General features: G+C 42.3%; 1 protein-coding gene across 3 annotated transcripts in view; it reads right to left on the bottom strand.

Moving 5' to 3' along the window:
- The window catches only part of Rbms3 (RNA binding motif single stranded interacting protein 3), a 656597-nt gene extending 637556 nt beyond the window's left edge, over nucleotides 1–19041 (bottom strand). For all 3 annotated transcript variants that reach the window (XM_028767340.1, XM_028767342.1, XM_028767343.1), the window contains exon 1: nucleotides 18462–19041. In XM_028767340.1, coding sequence (XP_028623173.1) covers nucleotides 18462–18536 — 75 coding nt within the window. In that variant the 5' untranslated portion in view covers nucleotides 18537–19041. The remainder of the gene's footprint in view (nucleotides 1–18461) is intronic.
- Between the last annotated feature and the right edge of the window lie 303 nt (nucleotides 19042–19344).

Genomic DNA, 19344 nt, shown 5'->3' with positions numbered 1-19344 from the left:
CCTATCACTGGGATTACAGGCACATGACAACATGGCCATTTTCCTTTACAAAGGTTCTGGGTATAGAACTGAGGTCTTTGCAACAATTTACTAATGGAGCCACCTCCTTACTCCTTATTTCTTACGTGTCCTAAGATCATTCAGAGGTCCCTGTTTGCTGGCTATCCACATAATATTCAGGTCAAAGCTCAGTGTGTTACTACTCTGTCTCCCCCTCTACCCTAGACTCATGCCTGTCTTATGTTCCTTCAATTCTACCAACAGTAAGAGCCTCCCTGCCGCCTATGATCAGTAGGCCAAGTGAGGTTGTTCTTCATTCCATAGATATTGGTCATTTGACAGTGTCCAATCAATGCTGCACAGAGGATTTGGAGGCAGGACAAACAGAAAAAGGATGCTTATCCCTGGGAGCTTATAGGATAGACATAAGGGAAGAGAATGAATGGTTAGGTGTTCAAAAACATCTAACAGTAAGTGACATTAGACTCAGGACAGAACTTACATATGCAAGGAGCATTTAGTCAATACTTATTAGGCAGCTACTGGATACTTGGGAAATCACTCAGCTTGAAGACCTCTGAAATGGCCCTTGAATCATGAGCTTGAGAAGCTTGGTAAGTGTAACCACAATAATTAAAGGAGAATTACCAAGAGGGTAGAATTAACATTTAGCAATGGAAATGCCAGGAAGTTGAAGGGACACAGGACAGCTGACGATGAAGCTGAGAGGAACGATCTAGAGAACCATTCTCATTAAAACCCAGCACTGCACCCCAAGTCAGCACTGGCCTCACACAGGACATTTCTAAACATGAGGTTTCACTCCGGGAAAGCAAAAGCAGACACTCGAGTCAGCTGCAAGAAAATGACACCTCTTCCGCCCTCTAATTTCGTTCCTCCAGGGGACAAAGGCATCCCGGAAACTTCAATGAGAAAAGTACAAGTATCGTGAAATATAGCAATGTAAAAAGCAGACAATTTCCCAATATATTCATTTTAGACTGCAGGGTGAATTTGCTTTAAAGGGCAGAGAGAGAGAGAGAGAGAGAGAGAGAGAGAGAGAGAGAGAGAGAGAGAAACTTGAGCTGTGTTCCAAAACAAAACAACAATGCCAACATTCCACAAAAGAAATAGGAGGATTACAGACAGCAAATCTAAGCAAGATCTTAGTCTTGCTGACTGGAAAGCGGGGTACACAGAGACAAGCAGCAGAGTGGAGATATATTTCAAGGAAAGCATTGATCTGAGCCACCAGAAGGGCTCTTGCTGCACTATGGCCAGGCATCAAGTCGATCCCAGCCTTTCTGCTGCCTTCCTCCTCTGTGATCGCCAATAATCGTCTCCCAGAGAAAACCACTTTTACCTCATATTTCACCTTCCTCAGACGTCAATGTATTTGCATTCTTTGTGGAACTCGGAAACAAAGGACTACTAGTCTCATGCTGACCCCAAAGACATTCTTATCAGATATGCAAAACATTCTTTGGATAGAAGGAATGTGAAATATAAATAAGGAAATAAAATCCAGGGGTCACAACACTAAAGTAAGTTTCAGACCCAGACACTGGGCCTCCAAGACATGCAGTAACTTTTTACCCAAATAATCTGGCTATTTTTATTCTCCGTTATTAAACTCATCCAGACCCCACTAATTTGTTTGTTCTTAAACTCAGTTGATACAGTGTACTATGAAATACAGAATTTTTTTTTTTTTGCTTTTGCTTCTCTCTCTCTCTGCTTCTTCTCTCTGTCTCTGTTTTTCCTCCCTCCCCCTTCTCTCGGTATGTGTGTGTGTGTGTGTGTGTGTGTGTGTGTGTGTGTGTGTGTGTATGAGCGTATGTCTGTGCATGTGTGCATCTGTGTGTATGTGTGTGTTCCAGTATTTGTATGTGTGGGTGGAGGCTGGAGGCCAGCCTCAGTGTTCTTCCTCAGGAGCTGTCCATCTTGTGTTTTTGAAAAAGGTCTCACTGGAACCTGAGCCTGGCTGATGAGGGTAAGCTGGCTGGTCGGCAAGCCCCAAGAATTCTTGCCTTTCCCTCTACAGCTTTGCTATTACAGGTTCATGCCACCCTGTCTGGCTTATAGCATGGGAGCTGGGGATTTGAACTCAGGTCCTCCTGTTTTAGCAGCAAGTGTTTTACCTACAGAACCATCTCTCCATCTCTATAAAAGTGAGTTTTCAAAAAGATGTACTTTTATTTTATGTGTATGAGTGTTTGTCTGTAAGAAGTGTACTGCTAAAAGAGTCCTTGTCTGATGCCCCCATCAATTTAGTGTATAAGGTAGCAGACAGAGGACATCTATCCAGTCCTGGTAAAGGGCTGTGAGATGACTTCTTCGTGGTGGCAGTGGGAACCCAGAGCCCCTGCTGGGCTCTAAGAGGATGTCAAGAGGAAATGGCCCATTCTTCTTTGGCCAAGTGTGAGGGCTCCCTTTCAATCCAAGCTCACTTAAGACAACCATTGTCTCACCTCATGGAGGGGAATGGGGTTGAGAGGTGGTTCAGTCTGTGAGTGAATGGGACATGGCCTGAGGACCCAAGTTCATATCCTCGGTGCCCACACAGAAAGCTGGTCATGGTGGCTCACATCTGTAATTCTAACTGGTGCTGACAGAAACAAGCAGATTCCCATAACTCACTGGCCAGCCTTTCTAGCCAATCAGTTAGCTCCAGGTTCAGTGAGACCTTGTCTCGAAAAATAAAAGGAAGAGAGATTACTGAAGATATTGGAGGTCAATTTGTGGCTTTCACATAAATGCACACATACACACAAATAGGAACATGTACATACATACGAGCAAACATACAAAGACACATACACACACAAATAAATATTTTGAAGGAGCAGAATATACTTCATGTGAGTTTCAGCACATGCCACCCACAGAATCTTGGGTTATCAGGAATCCCATCAGCCACATAGTAAGTAGCTCATCAATGCTTTAAAGGAAGCTGAAGTGATCAGGAATTCACCAACTTAATATTTAGTAATTGGCTATTTATAATGCATCATAATGCATAGTAACCAAATAATGGTAGGAAAATTGTCTTGACCAATGAGCTACATGTCTGTAAAATGTGGTGCAAACACAATAGGAGCCATGATGCAGACAATAAGAAACATAAACACTAATGACCTGCTGCACATGTGCCAAACATCCATCACTGGGGAAACATTAGGAAACAATACCTTTGACATGAAACACCTCCTATAGATTCAAGATGAATTTGCATGAACTCAGAGAATACTGTTGAAGAGCCAGGCATGATGTCTCAGCCCTGGAATCTCAACACACAGGAAGCAGAGAAAAAAAGGATCACATGAACTCAAGGTCAGCCCGGGTTATCCAGAGCTCCAGGCCAGACTGTGATAAAGAAGGAGATGCCAGAGAGAGGGAGGAAGAAAGAAAGGAGAAAAGAAGAGACAGAAGGAGAGATGAAGAGGGAGGGCAGGAGAGGAAAGGAGAGGAAGAGGTGAGGTGTGAGAATGCTATTGAAGAGTATATCTACCTACTAATATTGGTTAATACAGAGAGTTCTCTAATGACCTGGTGCTGTATTGAGAGGTTATTAGCTTCTCCATGAGGAGGCTTGGATGGCTCAATGCATTATTTTGTAGTAGAAATCCTTCTTAAATGTCCAGGAATTATGAAGATAGAAACTATATTTTCTATACATATTAACAATAGCAATGTAATAACAAAATATGGTACACAAAAAAGTAACACTACAAAAAAAAAAAACCTAAGGGATTCTACCTGGGGTAGAAAATTTTAAAGAAGTTCAACTCAAAATCGTGTTGCGATTGAGGTTAATGTTTTCATATAATCCTATAGTGTTCTCATGTATTCCTAAGTGTGGAGGCTCGTTAATTCTCTAGAGCACCATGTATGAAGCCATCCCTTATCATTTGCTTTCATCTTTACATGTACTGTGTGTGCACATCTGTGTCTTTGTGTCTGCCCTGGCATACATGGAGAAGTGAGAGGAGCTTCTCAGGCGTTCACTATCTGGGTCCACCATGTAGGTTCCAGGGATTGAACTTAGGTCACACTTGGTGGCAAGTGCCTTACCCACTGAGTGTCTCAGCAGACTCATCAGCTTAGGCCCACATTCATATCCTTTTAGTTACTTAATCATATAGGGAAGTTATTTTATGTTTTACAGAATTTTGAAGAATTCAAAATTCTGAAAAACTACTACCGTACCATTGGGGTAGGTCTATGGGACATATGAGACACCTGAAACAAGATGGTTTAATTCATTCTGAAAACCCGCTAATAGAATATTCGATCCTACAGAGATGTTCAAATACCAAAACTTGTGATCCAAGCTCAGAGAGTGTTCATGAGACAAACTAGGATTTGAACCTGAGTATACCAGGTATCCCTATACCATAAACGTATCAAGACATAGATAGCCCAGTCATGTTCAAAAAAGCAGAGACAAATTTACCACTGAGCACTAATAGGAGAAAGTCAAACACCAATTTCATTCTGCTTTGAGGGAAAAAATGGGAAAGACACACAAACAAACACAACCAACCAACAAAAACACTACAGGAAGGACCCAAAAGTTCAAAGGTAAAAAGGAAGGATATTTTCAGAGCAAAAGACAAAGAGCCAAAGAAGACAAATCCATCTCAAAACCTTAATTATAGGAGCAATGAAGGGAGTGAGGAATGGATGGAAGGAATAGAAGCAAAAATAGAGAATCAAAAATAAATAAATAAATAAATAATAAATAAATATAAATAAATAAATAAAATTAGCCATAGGAAAGCAAGCAAGCAAGTCAGGGACACACAGGACAGAACACAAAAGGGAGGTCACGTGTGATGACCATCCTGACATGAACACAGGTGGAGAGGTATGTCCAGAGACCCTGGCAGAAAGGAAAGAACAGAAACAGTAAAACTACTTGCTAGCCTTCCTGGGACTTATTGAGATCTGGACACCATCTCCCCAGGCTCTACCCATCTAAGGTATCCTTGGGCTAAAAGAGCCCATTGGATACCATTACTTAGAGACCCTCCGTTGACCTGGTTACTGAGTCTAAGAACACATTAATGGTTTTCAAACATCACTTCTGCATAGCTCACAGTTTGCATGTGTTACACCACTGTTTACCCTCCAAACCAGATCTGTTCTATACAAAACAAAATTGTTCACAATTATACTACTGAACATATACAGAGTGGCATGACTAATTCACACACAGAACTGCCCAAAGAGGTATTTTAAAACAATTATTCTAATGGTTCCTCTGGAAAACATTCTTTTTTCTAAACAAAAGTTCCAGGAAGATTTTTAGACAGGTCCTCCTTGTGAACTGCTAAGGAGACCATCCAAACAACAAGAGCCATTAGCAGAAGTCTGGGGTGTCTGCTCAAATGCAAAGCGCTTGTCACACAGACATGAAGATCTGATTCAGTCTCCAGAAGCCAGACCAAGGAGCTGGGAGCTCAGAACACCTGTGCCTCGGATAGAGTCAAGTGGATATCTGGGGATCTGTGGCCACCCAGTCTGGCCTACCTGACAGATTCCAGATCTGGTGAAATACCATGTCACACACACACACACAAAATGGCTGCCCCCTGAACACTAACATATGATATTGTCCTCTGACTTTCTCTGACTGTCCGTTTGTCTGTCTGTCTGTCTGTCTGTGTCTTTATGTCTCTCTCTTTGTGTCTCTCTGACATTGCCAAACTCTGAAACAGATCATCAATTGTCCATAGAAACTTGTCTGCTTTCCCCTCAAGAGACCAAAAACCTTAGCTCCTTGGCTTCCACCTAGGTTTTACCCCAAGATGGCCTCCTACTCATAAATGCCCTTCCCCCTCCCAAGCAACTCATCTTGACTGCTTTTGGAGAGGAAACTGGTCATCTACTCCAAGATAAGTTAGAGGAGACAAAAGACCTGATGTTCTTCCCCTCTTAACTTCCCAGGTCTCTTTTGCTTGGTTTCCCATGAGCCACCCCTTCAGGAAAAGCTGTCAAACAGTTCCGCTCTTGTCATGTTTGGCAGCCACATGACAAAGTGCTCTGAAGATCACTGCTCTCCACGGGACAAATGTGTGTTATGAAATCATTAGGGGTTAATTAGAACAAATCAATCAGTAAGATTCTGAAAAGATGTTATTGAGAGTAACAGAGGGAAGAAAGCAGATACGTTGCTTTTGTGACATGCTGACAGTGTGTCTCAAAGCACAAGAAGATACAATTCTTGTGACAGAAACTGAAAAATATTAGTCCTTGTCAGTTTGGTAAGAGCTGTCTTTGTGAGACACTCATGGCCAGAGGGAACAGATCTGACCCATGGCCTGAGAAAATAGATCCAACTCATGAGCCAAGGAGATTTGTGGCTCCCTAGAAATGCCTTGCCTCCTCTGCATTTCTGTCATTCTATAGCTACAGAAAAAGCCAGAGGTGCCAAAATATGCCTGTGACTGTTCTAGCAGTGTATGCTTGTATTCTGTACATGGAAGAGATTTTAAAGATGATTCATTGAACCTTCAAATGAAGTCCTGCGTGTAGCTAAAGATCCTGTTTAGAAGAGCAGCTGTGAGTCTACCAGATGGGTCAGCAGACAAAAGTGCTTGCCCTCCAAGCCTGCAGACCTGAGCTCGGTACTGGGAACCCCGAGTAGAAGGAGAGTTGTGCTACTTGGTATAACACCACACACATGCACTCATGAACACACACACACACACACACACACTATACACAAAAATAACATAAGTAATTAGGAGTCAAAGTTTAAAGTGAAATGTCCCCCATGAGCTCATGTATTTGAATACTTGGTCCCCAGCTGGTGGCCCTGTTGGAGAAGTTTATGGAACTTCTAAGAGGCAGAGAGTTACTATAGAGGAAATAGATCACTGGTGAGTGGGCCTTGACGTTTTATAGCCAGACTCTACTTCCTGTCCCTTTAAAATGGGGACAGTCAGCAATTATTTAGGGGGGGTTCATTCCCCTCCACTATAAAACAACTGAATGATAGAAAAGGACAATAGCAAACTGTCAAGAAAGGGAAAATAACAGCTTTATCCCTTTGGATGCAACTAGCCACAGGATTGGGTATTCTGTAGGCTCCTAGGGCGTCCCCCTTTCTCCTTCCCCTATGGATACTGTCTAGATACCCACTGTGATACCATCTCAGGGAGCCCACTTTGGCCTTCCTAAACTATCTTCACCCTGTCTCTTTCTGACTTTTCTCTTGGTCCTGACTGTGACATGGCCCATCATCTTTCCTGGTCATGGTGAGCTGTCTCTCTTCTCCAACAGTGAGCTAAAACAAACATTTCTTTTTCTTTCCTTAGGTGTTTTGCTGTAGCAATGACAAAAGAAGTTGTAATATACATGGGATGGTTATGGAAGAACTTTTCCACCAGAAGTAGGGGAAGAAGTGAAATATACAGATGTGAACATAGTCACAGATCTAGAGAGAGAAGAAAGGAAGACAGGAAGGAAGGAAAGAAGGAAAGGAGGAAGAGAGGAAGGAAGGAAGGAAGGAAGGAAGGAAGGAAGGAAGGAAGGAAGGGAGGAAGGGAGGAAGGGAGGAAGGGAGGAAGGAAGGGAGAGGAAAGAGGGGGAGAGAAAGAAAACAGAGGGAGAAATGATGATTAAAGAAAAAGAGAAGAGGGAAAAAGAAAGGATGAAGGGAGAAGAGCTTTGCCTGACTACAATGGGAGGACATGGTCACATTTGCTTGGGGTGTTGATATTACACAGTATTGAGATCAGATGCTGAAAATGAACAGGCAAAGTGACACGCACCTAGAATTCCATCAGTCCACCATAGGAGGCTGAGGAGGGAAGACTGAGAATTGGTACAGAATGAGATCCACTCCCTCTTGCTTGAGAAAAAGAATGAAAGGAGTTCTCTGAAGAACGGAAGGAAGCAGTCTTCTTAGTGTTGCAGAAGCAGCAGAGAGACAGGCTCTCTGGGGCCTTGACTGCTCTGTGAAAGCAATGATGGATGTGGTTGAAATGTATACACGTGTACATACATGTTCTTTAGTAGGCACATGGATTCTGCATGCCAAGAGAACTTCCCCCAAGGTGCCGAAACCATGGAAACTGTTGGGACAGAAGCAACTAGTAATTCTGACACGTGATGCTACTCTGAGAAGAATCTAGAAAAATCATCCAATAGCAAAATTATCATGGCATTGATTCCTACCTATACTACAAGCTGTCAGCCTGAGGAAACCCAGTTCCACTCAGATCTGTCTCTGACAGACAACTCCAACAAGCAAAAATGAATTTAATGAACTTGGCACTAAGACCTGGACCTTGCACTTGTTTCTCACTGACAAAAGTCAACCCAGTGTGTCCACTTCACTCAACCAAAGACTGTCAATGACATTTTCCAATAGAAATCTCTTGAAAGCCCAAAGGCTACAGCAAAATGGAAGCTAAGGCCTGAAGTGGAAATGTCTGGTTTCTTTGGAAACTCGGTTGTACCAGGTGTTGTTTTTCTGGAAGGTGTCTTGAGAAAGGATGTTTTGGTGAAGCAGACACATGAGAGAGCATGTGATGTTTTTGTTTTTTTCTGGAGCAGATGCTTGACAGGGCACATGCTGTTTCGAAGGAGTATAAATGGAACCCCATAAACAGTGAGAGGTTGATCTTGCATTGCAACGCCATGAAACACATCCCTGGTATTCGCTGGGCTTTGCTGACCCTGCAATGCTTTGCTGGTCTCACTTCTTCACTGGTCTTCACTGTGTAGAGAGAAACATGTCAAAGAACTTCATGTGGTAGTCGTTGACTCATAATGATTCTGTGGAGCCTTGTGGTTTTTGCTGGCTTGAGCTGCTGCTACTGATTCCTGTTTGGCCTTTGCTATTGAACTGAACTGCTGGTACCCTGACAACAAAGAGTGGAATTGACCCGAAGAACTATTTCTAAACAGGTCCACAACACCTTTTTCCTATAAACCTTCTTTTCCCTTACCTCTGGTCAGTTGGCCAGAAGGGAGGTTGAAGCGTTCAAGAACCCTAAATAAAATAGGTTTAGAGAGATATCTAAGCCTACAAAGGCTACCCACAAAAATAATGTGTGACACAAGAAACTCCTAAAGAGGAACTGTAAAGCAAACATAAACCTTGGTGCTTCTACTTATCATCCCATTTAGTGTGACAATCTTGGTGCCTCAAAACAGTTTGCCCATAACTATTTTTTAAACTTTACAAGAATATGATATCCAAATGGAGAGCTCAAATGTACAAAAGTGAATAGACCGGGTAAGCTTGTTTGAAGCCAAAGTGTTTCAGAAGCAAAGTGACCAAAATCTCTTTCAATGCTGAGGGATAATATTAGAATGTTCTTTTCAGAATCCCATAGTTTATATTAAAAATGCAATATTTTCAAGTTAAGAAATAAGCAGGAACTGGTATGCTTTGCATCAGGCAAGAGACCAGGGGCCAAAAGTCTAGAACAAAATCAACAGTGAACTGGCTTAACTCTCAAAAGAACAAGCTTCAAATCAAAGAAAAGATGTTTTCTTATTCTAAAGAAGAAGTTAGATATCAAAATTAATAATTATATTATATGAGGGCTTCTAAGGGCTGGTTTTACAGAAAACAATCTTTTGATATTTTAAATCAATACAGTAGACAAACTGAATTGCCAGAAAATGATATGCCTCAAACCAGCCCAAACTTCATACTCATTCATTCCTCTAGATTCATCTACTGGAAGCTATCTGATCATCGAAAAGGGAATTTGATCAAGTTTAAATACACTGGTTTAAGTCACATTCAGGACACTTTCGTCTACTTAGGTGCTGAATAAAGTCAGGGAGCATAAGAGTTTACACACATCAGCAAATCCATCAAATATGATATAAAAAATCATTTAAAATGTTTCATCTGGTTTAAAATACTCATGTAGCCACTGTGTTTTCCATTTTCTTCCACATTGAATTGTCCTTAGTCAGTAAAACTGATTTAACCTGGCAGAAAGCAAACAGTCAATATAAAATAGTAAGGTGGGAACTAGAAAGAGATCAGGGGTTAAGAGCTGCTCTTGCAGAGCACCCAGATTTCATTCCCAGAACGCACATGTCAGCTTTCAACCATCTGCAACCCCAGTTCTGGTAACTTTTCACCCCCTTATTCACAAACGCATGGTTTGCACACAGACTCACTCAGGATCCCACATCCTCACATAAATAAAATAGACATGTCCTTTAAACATGGGAAGATGAAATCTCGAAGAATCTTCCCTGAACGCCACAAATGATCACTATCCAGGGAGAAACAGTCAGCCAAAGTAAGATGAGTGAAGGATCAGTCACAGCCAGCACTTCGAGGGAAGCATGAATCATTTTATATTCTTAATAATTACTGTGTGTCTGTTTGGGTTGTATGTACAAGTGCAGGTGTGTGTAGACCATAGTATCTAAGTGGAGGCAGGTCAGAAGACAACTTTGGAGGTTCAGAGTTTGTTTCCCTCCTTCCACTGTGGGATCTGGACACTCAACTCAGGTAGCCCAGTTTAAAACCCTGCACAGCCCTTCTACAGTCTGAGCCATCCTGCCTGCAAGCCCCAGTGCAGTATCTTAATTCTCTAGCAGGAGTATAGGCTAGGTCATGGATGGAAGCAAAGGCTTTCCCATAATGGCTGTGTTCCCTCCCTCCTGCCCAGAATGTAAACATGCAATCATAAAAAGAAAAATAACAATCCATGTGTTAAATCATATAAAAACCAACACAGTGCTGCCAAAGATTAAAAGGCAAATTATTTAAGATGGGCCATTCTATGATATTTCATCTTATTGATTCAGTTTACTGGAGCTGGGGAGTGGGGAGAGAAGAATGGTCTCCAGCAAGAAAAAGAAAACCAATTTCCAGAGAGGATTCTCAAATGTTACTCACTAGGTTGATATGTCTTTGAGGTATTACTGTTTTCTCCCCTATAATATCATGTTCTGAGTAACTGTAGTATTTTCTCCACGTTTCCAAGGCTCCTGTTAGACTTGGGAATTTGCACAGTATACAAAGCCCATTCTAAATATAATTTCATCTCTCAGTGGCTGTTTCTGCACTCACTTTAGCACCAAGTCCATTCATGAACGAGGAGTATTTAGTGTTTTCACTGGCAGCTCAGCAAGTTCCCAAACTTGCCCATACTCAGGTGCTGCTCCTCCTCCACCTAATGGACCAGAAGCTACAGAGTGGAAGACATCATGCTCACTGCCCAGTCAGATACGCACTAACTGAATCCACTCAGCAGAGAGAACTTTAACCACCACAGAAAACAGCCGTCATGGGGATGATTAAATGATGCCTGTCGTTTTGTCCCGCCCCTCTCCACCCACTCCTGAGTGATGGATGGGTTCCTCTCAGTGTTTGGGATTCAGATGTGAAGGGCACAGCTATATCTGTCAAACTCCTATACCCTGCAAAGCAGCATTTGACTACCCTGTGGAAAGCATCAAAGACCCAAACAAAAATTCATGAAAAGCGTCAAATGCAGGTCACCTCCCAATGCCAGCAGAACACCAAAGAAGACTCAGCTGTCTACAAAGAGGATTTCCAAACGTTAGAGTGGGCAGGGGTCAAAGTAAATGAAACTGGCCAACAAACCAGTGCCCCAGCAGGTAGAACAGAGACTGCCCAATGAAAAAAAGAACCATTTCATTTACATCCATCCTCTTCATAACTGGTATGTATGAGAGGCTGAAATATCGCACTGCAAAGCTATATTCATATATCTGACTCTAAACAGTATGTACTTAATGACTAATAAATGTGAATTGAAAACAAACAAGCAAAAATCTTCGTGAACAAATTGGCTGCTGCTATCAACCGGAAAGGAAACTTAGAAGAAAGCAAAAGTCAGCTCTGTTTGTTTCTTTGTTTCTTTTTTGAATGTCTAAAGTCTAAAATCTGAAACCAAATAGCCAATTCTACAGACACTTCCAGGGGCCCTGAAAACAATTACTCACCATACATCTTACATTTATATAGTATACTTTTATTATGTGTTAATTATTATATATTGTTTGTTTTTATTGTTATTTGTGCGTGAGTGTGTGAGACTGTAAGTATGACCATGGAAGTCAGAGGACAACAACCTTGGGAACCCCTCCTCACCTTCTACCTCTTTTAAGACTGGGTCTCTTTGCCACAGCATTTGTTAGGCTAGCTGGCCTGCAAGCTCCTGGAGGGTCAGCTGTCTTCACTTCTCTATCTTAGAACAGTGGGATTACAGACACTTGGTCCTGCAGCCAGCTTTTCCATGGACTCTGGGGATCTGAACATGGAACGGCAGGCTTGTACACTGAGTCATCTTCCAAGCCTTGTGTGTTAGTATTATTAATCCTACAAATCTATAACCTCTAGGGAACCAACGTGACCCCAAAATACCATAAAGAGCCCACAGAAGCCAGGCTCTTCTCTACAACACCATCAGTACAGAAACAGAGTCAAAACACATGACCCTGCGTGTTGTTTTCTAACTTCTAACATCGTCAATGGGAATGCTATAGTCCTGCAAAGCCATACATCATAGTTCCCATTATCTTTCAAAACAAATACACTCTTTCCCATTTTGTTATCTCTGAAGTATTGAACCTTATGATATGCCAATATTTTCTTTAGAGGTAAATGCCCTGAAGGTTTTCTGACAAGAATTCCAAAGATTAAAGTATCCAAAAAATTAAGAAGAAAGATATGAAAATATTATTCATAATATCAAGAAAGAATGTGAAATTTGCTTTTGAATTTGTGTTTGGAGAGAGTCACTCTGGGATTTGCTTTTGCGTGTCTGTCATCCCCATTAAGTAGGTGTGTGTCCTCTAGGTAAGTGTCCTACACTAGAGTTTACACAGGCATATTTTTTAAAACAATTGTTAGTACTCATTTGCTACCGTTTCCAGAAAGCATATTTTTTTCAAGCACATACAGCCAAAACAGTTCAGTGTTTTCCCACTACTGCAAAAAATAGTAACACACATCCTGAAGAACACAGTGCAGCTCACAGACCCACTCCCTGTTACTCTCTCTCAGGCCCATCTGCACTCTGACTTTGTAACAACTATAGCATAAAAACGTCTTTTCTCACATGCTTTGGCTATTACACTAGTTAATCACATACAGCTGCGGTGCATGAGACTGTTACAAAACAATTTCAATCTAGTACTTGAAGCCAAATGCGGACAAACACCCACCATTTACTCTGAATAAAAAGTTCAACACCAAAAAAAAAAAAAAGTTTCTTTTCAGAGAAACGATGAATGTTCTTCAAGTCCAACAGGGGCACCATCATGGCTGAACCTCTCGCCACCAAAGTACTGATGGTAACATCAAAGGAGATTTCTGAAAAATCACAGTAGTATAAAAACGGATCCTTCCAGAATCCTGAAGCTAAAAAGACCTGGAATGAACTTACACCCCCCCCCTTTTGTGTCCCTTCCTGAAAAGTGTCCCTATCCCCAGCTCCAGAACAGAGCCTATTCCCTCTTGTAAAAAGTTCTTCTATTGCATAATTCAGTTATTTCTTTTGTAAATGGGGAGAAAATGAAAGAGAGGTGCTCCAGGGAGGATTAACTGGTGTTCCTTTAAGCTCCGAGTCCAAAGAAAATAAAAAGTTCCTGAACAATCTGACCTCTGTTGAAAAAGACATTTTAAGGAGATAAAACTACATTATCTAGACAAGAGAGCAAAACCTACACCAGGCTGTACCCACTGAGCCTAAAAATCTACAGGAGTGAGGAACTGAGCGCACAGAGTAAATCCTTGTGGCTATTTTCTTTTCTTTTTTTCCTCTTACTTAAAACAAATTAAAATTCTGCACACTTAAAACTAAGGCAAACAAGATTTATCACATTCCCGGGCTACCCTTCATCCCCACCCCTAAGCAAAGGAAAATATTTGGAATTGTAGTTAAATATTCCATGGTTGCAAGGTTGTTTGTTTGTTTGTTTGTTTGTTTTCAATAGAAAACCAGTTTTGTATGTTTCAAGCTTACAAAGGAAAACAGAACTTAGGAGTTTTCAGGGCTGTTTTCAAACAACTGGCAGGTTACCAAAGACTAGCTATCAGTGCAAAGCCCAGGCAGGAAGCAGGAAGAAATCCCAGCCTCCCTCCCTCCCTCCCTCCTTCCCTCCCTCTGGAAGCTTGCATTCCTGTGCCTACATGACAACTGTGTGAGGAGTGATTTTGCTTTTGAAGAATCTGACTGTCCACAAGTTCGAACGTCCACAAGTAATAACGTCCCTTTGCCCTCTAGAAGCCCCTTTTCTTTGCCCACTCTTCATTCCTCCTGTAGAGGCTCGTTCTACAGCACAAACCCATCTCTATGACATAACCAAAGCTAGACTCTCTGTGGGAGGCAGCAGGCTGGACTGCCAATTATGATAGTTGAAGCTGAAGTCAATATCCAGTGGGTGAGACTCACTCTCATTCCTGATCCTGCTCTGAATGAATGCCTCTAGCTAGAGGAACCCAGGAAGGGTCTCCTCGTCTCAACCCTTTTTAAAGATGTTCTGGAAAAAGAAGCTTACCAGAGAGGGGAACACGGTTCTGTTTTCTGGGCTGGTAGAGAAGCCTGCAAGCCTGGAAGGCTATATTAAAGCAAGAAAGACGACACCAGCTGGAATCTCTTTCTGATGTTTGAGGAACATGACTAAAGTTTTCCAAATACTACATAAGAGACAAATATTCATTTCCCAACCCCAGTATCCAGGAATACCAGTTCACCATGCAGTAAGCAAGCATATCACCCTTCCCTAGCTTTCTTTTTGGGACTGCTTTATTGACTGGTTACGTTGTTGTTGTTGTTGTTGTTGTTGTTGTTGTTGTTGCTTTTGTTGTTGTTGATGAGAAACATCCCTACCCTTTGTGCCTCAAAGTCACAGGAGAATGTACCTGGACTCTCAGAAGCCGACTCCAATAGGTGGATTTTCTGAAGACTTGAAAAACATGGGGTTGCAAGAGTCAATGCCATTTTGAATTTTGACAGGAAGATAATGTACTGTTTTCAGATTGCCCTTCTCTAAAGCTGCTGATTGGTCTTTGTACCCATCCAAGCAGCAGCTTACTTTGAAAAACTTTTTAAAAAGCAAGCCATATCACTTGTTTAAATATTACAACATGTCAGTAGGTATTTTTATTCTACCGTGACCAAAAGCAATGCCCCTCCTTCACCTTCAGACCTTCAGATTGTCTTCTCCAGAAAAAAAATTATATATATATATATATATATATATATATATATATATATATATGGAGAGAGAGAGAGAGAGAATACTTAGAGATATGAGCACAGCCCAGCAGCACAGTCACACAGCTACAGGCAAGGGCCCAGGTCATTTAAATACATGACATTGTGTGCAGTTAATGCCATGTAACAGTTACTCTATTATCTAGGCTACATGTGCGTTTTGTCTCCTATAAAGCATTTGAGGCATCTGGAAAATTCTTCTAACAGATGAAACAGAAAGAGCTGACTTCTAATTTTGTTTAATTGAAGCAAAGTAGAAAGTTAGGCTCTCACGGAATGAGAAACAAGAAGAAAGAACGTGGGACATATCACCATCCCTGAGCTACAGTGCGCATCTGAGGAAGTGGAAGGCTCCTGCATCCGGTTTTAGAATACTGATTTCATGTTGTTTTTCCCGCAAGCAATTAGAACTTGTGTTCAACATTTCACTATTTAAGTACAAAGCAGGAGCCCTGGTGGGGGGGGGGGCGTTGTTTGTGTTTGTTTTATGTTTTTTAAAAATGCTGCGAAAACTGTTTTTTATTTTTTAAAAATTTAAAAAAAATCCCAACCCCAACACCCCCCCCCCCCCGCCACACACACACCTCTTGTATATTGGGAAAAAAAAAACCACTTGACTTTAAACAACTCTTGAAGGTCTGATATCCCAGTGATGTGACTTTGATCAACCATAGGATTCTATCTCTATCAAGTATAAGTATTCTTTATATGTGAGCATGGTTTTCACTGACTGTGACAGCAAACTTAAGCTGCAACTAAGTATCAATGCTGGAACAGTGGAGTTCCATGAATTTAATCTAAGCTAGTCAAACAAATATAAAAGTAACACCATCTCTTCTAACTGATTATAAATACTGTTCTGAGATAGGTAGGTAGGGAAAAGGCAGAGGTCCTGTAGAAACTGTGTTCTCCTGCCATCCATACTCCAGACAAGGCTTCCTTGTATTGGATAAAGTCGGTCAGAAAGTCCCCACATGCTCAGATAGAACAACACACGGATACTTCTTCAGAATCCAACCTTTCACATCTCTAGTTTCCTGGGATGTCATTAATGTCTGTCATTCCAGAGGCACCAAAACAGTCCTTGACAACTACGCTGCCGTGCTGGAATTCTACAGCATAACCATCAAGATGAGATACCATGAAACCCCAAGCAGCTGATTTTGCATTCATTCCCTACCGGCCCTGATCTGATTACCCAAATATCAGCTTAGGATACCTAAGTGAGCTAACTTCGTAAAAAATGTTGCAGATGCTGCTGGCTTTAGCTGGCTTGAAAGTAACAAGACCCAGAGACACTGTCAGGTTCATGGGGCCTTAATGCTACACGGGACCCCAAACAGACTTGAGAAACCTCTCAGTTTTCCTCAGGCAAAACACTTCAAATCACTACTGCAGTCTTTCCTCACTCTCATGTCTGTCTGTCTCTGTCTCTGTCTCTGTCTCTGTCTCTCCCTCCCTCCCTCCTCTCCTCCCTCCTTCCCTTCTTTCTTCATCCTTCCTTTTCCTACAGTGGCTCACCCACCCAGCACCCTGTATCTTTAACTCTCCTCAGCATTCATGATTCCCTGTTACATTAAAAGCAATCTAGGAGAAAAACAAAACAGAAACCCAAACCATTTCACTCAAACTTCAGTCAAAAGTTTCTCTTGCGGTTGTACATGGCACTAGAAAACCAGAACCATTACAAATGATTTGGGGAAACATTTGGAAAAATTTAGCCAAATGAGTAAAAGGTTTGGAATGCTTGATATTTCTCAGGCAACCCTGGAGGTTATTGCTTTTGTCTCTTTACGGAGGAAAAACAACCGTGGGTATTTGTTTTCTTTTTAAAACTTGCCTGACCATTTCTTTAAAGTAGTAGGCAGCGTCATCAACCAAGTTGCCCAAAGAGTTAATGCTCAGGGCACCAGGCAAGAGAGTTGATCTATTTAAGCAGCGGCTGCCCAAACTTAGTGGGCACAAAGGCAGAAAGCAAAGTGAGCAGACCTTGGAGGGGTAGGGCATAGCATAGCACAATCAAAAAAGGGGGAAAATGGAAAGAGAAACACCAGCAATCCCAAGAAGCTGTTGTCTAGTTTGGTCTTCAAATGGGCATTTGTCTGACAAGACAGAGTAAATGGGAGGTAACCTTATCGTGAATTACCAAACCCTGATCAAGCCAGAGAACCCAGTGACAGTATATACTGCTCAGATGAGCCCTGCTTGCTCTGGCATGTGGAGTTACTAAGAAGATGGAGGGGGTCTGGTTAATTCATTATGAAATCAGAGTACCCGACATGGTACCCCCTCCCTCCTCAAATCAAGTCCAATCGAATTGACAGATTGGAGCATGGATTTCTCACCTCACCTCTTTCATGTCTTAACTGTGGGATAAAAGTTCAGGGTGGGCACTGTCCCCTGCTCAGTTCCGTGGGCTTGCCTCCGGGCCCCTAATGATCACTTAAGCACATGCTCACACAAAGCCCAAAGTCTTTAACCAATTCAAGGCCAATTATTATCAGTTACATTCCATGCCTTTTTGAAAATTCAGACCCAGACTTCCTAGTGGTAACTGACGGGGTGAGGGGTGAGCGCCAGTCTAAAAGTAAAAACCATGGATGCTAAGCTTCTAGTTCTTTTAGCCCCCCCCCCCGAATCTCAGTCATCCTTTACATAAAATACAGTCCAAAAACAAACAAACAAACAAAACATGCTCAACAAACTCTGAAAGACTTTGAGGGGTGCCCTGGAACCTCCTGGCGCTCTTCTTTCCTGCTGTACTAGGCCATGAAAAGTTTAGGTGGCCCCCACCCCAGAGTGTTTTCTGTAAGGAGGAAAGGGGGGGCTAACCTAAGTCTCTGAGATTCACACACAAAGAACAGCGCAGCAGCAGAAACGCTCCTAAAACAATATTCCTGCCCCTGAGAATGTCTGTTGGGACCCCCCTTTCTAAAAATCCCTGCTCACCTGCAAAAGACTTCAACCATGTCACCAGCATTTCTGCAGCTAAATAACAAAAGAACACTCCATTGAAAGTCCCCTGTCTTTAAAGAGAAAGCTACACTCCCGGGCTTCCTCTCCCTTCTTCCTCTGGCTTGTTAACTCAGTCCCCACTGTTAGCAATTTGAAAGAGGTCCACAGAGGGGATGGGGGCTAGGGTGAGGGAAGGGTCCGATTGCCCTGCTCCGGAGGAGCGCCAGGCACCACGCTGCCTTCCGAAGCCCGCGGGTCCAGCCATACCTTGGTTTGGAGGTACTGAGGACAGTAGTACGTGTACTGGGGGTACATTTGTGGCTGATCCAGGCGTTTGCCCATGTAGCTGGGATCTTTATCTCCGAGGCAGGAAACTGAATAACAGGGTGTATGATGCCCCAAGCAGTGAGCTTCTTTCTCTTAATCCACTGTCCCTGGCAGTCTGGGTGACTGCTGTGGCTTCTGAGACTCCAGCACTCACTAGTTCCAACACCGTGAGGAATTTAAAACAACCAAAAAACAAAGCAAAGCAAAACAAAAGAACCCAAAGAAAAGAGAAATGGAAAAAGAAAACAAAACCCCCCAAAACAGATGGGGGTTGAGATCCGTAGCGAAACCCCCAGACTGCTTCCCCAGTTCTTGCCTGCCTGGTTCCTCCTAGCTGCCCGGTCGGTCCAGTCCGGATGAAGCAGTTTGCTCTGTAACCAGCCTGTCTCTAGTGGTGTCAATCGCAGGCGCTTGTAAAGGCGAAGGAGGAGAAAAAAAGAAAAAAAAATCCTTTAGCACAACTCGGAATCCTTGCAGTACAGCTTTCGGTCTCTCGTGTGTCTCTTTCCCACCGTGGAAAAAGGAAATTTTAATAAAAAGAAAAAAAGAGAGAAACAATGGACAAAAAGAAAAAGAAAGGAAAGGAAAAAATTGGGAAAAAAGGAAAAAGAAAAAAAGAAAAAAAATAAAGAAAAGAAAAAGAAACCCGTGCAGGCTTAGTTGCTGCTGTCTGGCTCCCAGAGTGACATGGTGTGTTCCGGCTGGCCTTGCCCCTCTCACTCACTTCCCCTCCTTCCAGCCAGTGGGTGGAACTGAGAGAGCCTCTCCAGGGAGCCGGCACGCAGTCCTGAAGGCTGCAGTATTTCCTCCAAGGGAGGAAAAA

The sequence above is a fragment of the Grammomys surdaster genome, unplaced genomic scaffold (genome assembly GCF_004785775.1).
Source record: "Grammomys surdaster isolate TR1022 unplaced genomic scaffold, NIH_TR_1.0 172, whole genome shotgun sequence".
NCBI lineage: Eukaryota > Metazoa > Chordata > Mammalia > Rodentia > Muridae > Grammomys > Grammomys surdaster.
The sequence above is the reverse complement of the archived record's forward strand: the minus strand, read 5'-3'. Positions and strand labels throughout refer to the sequence as shown.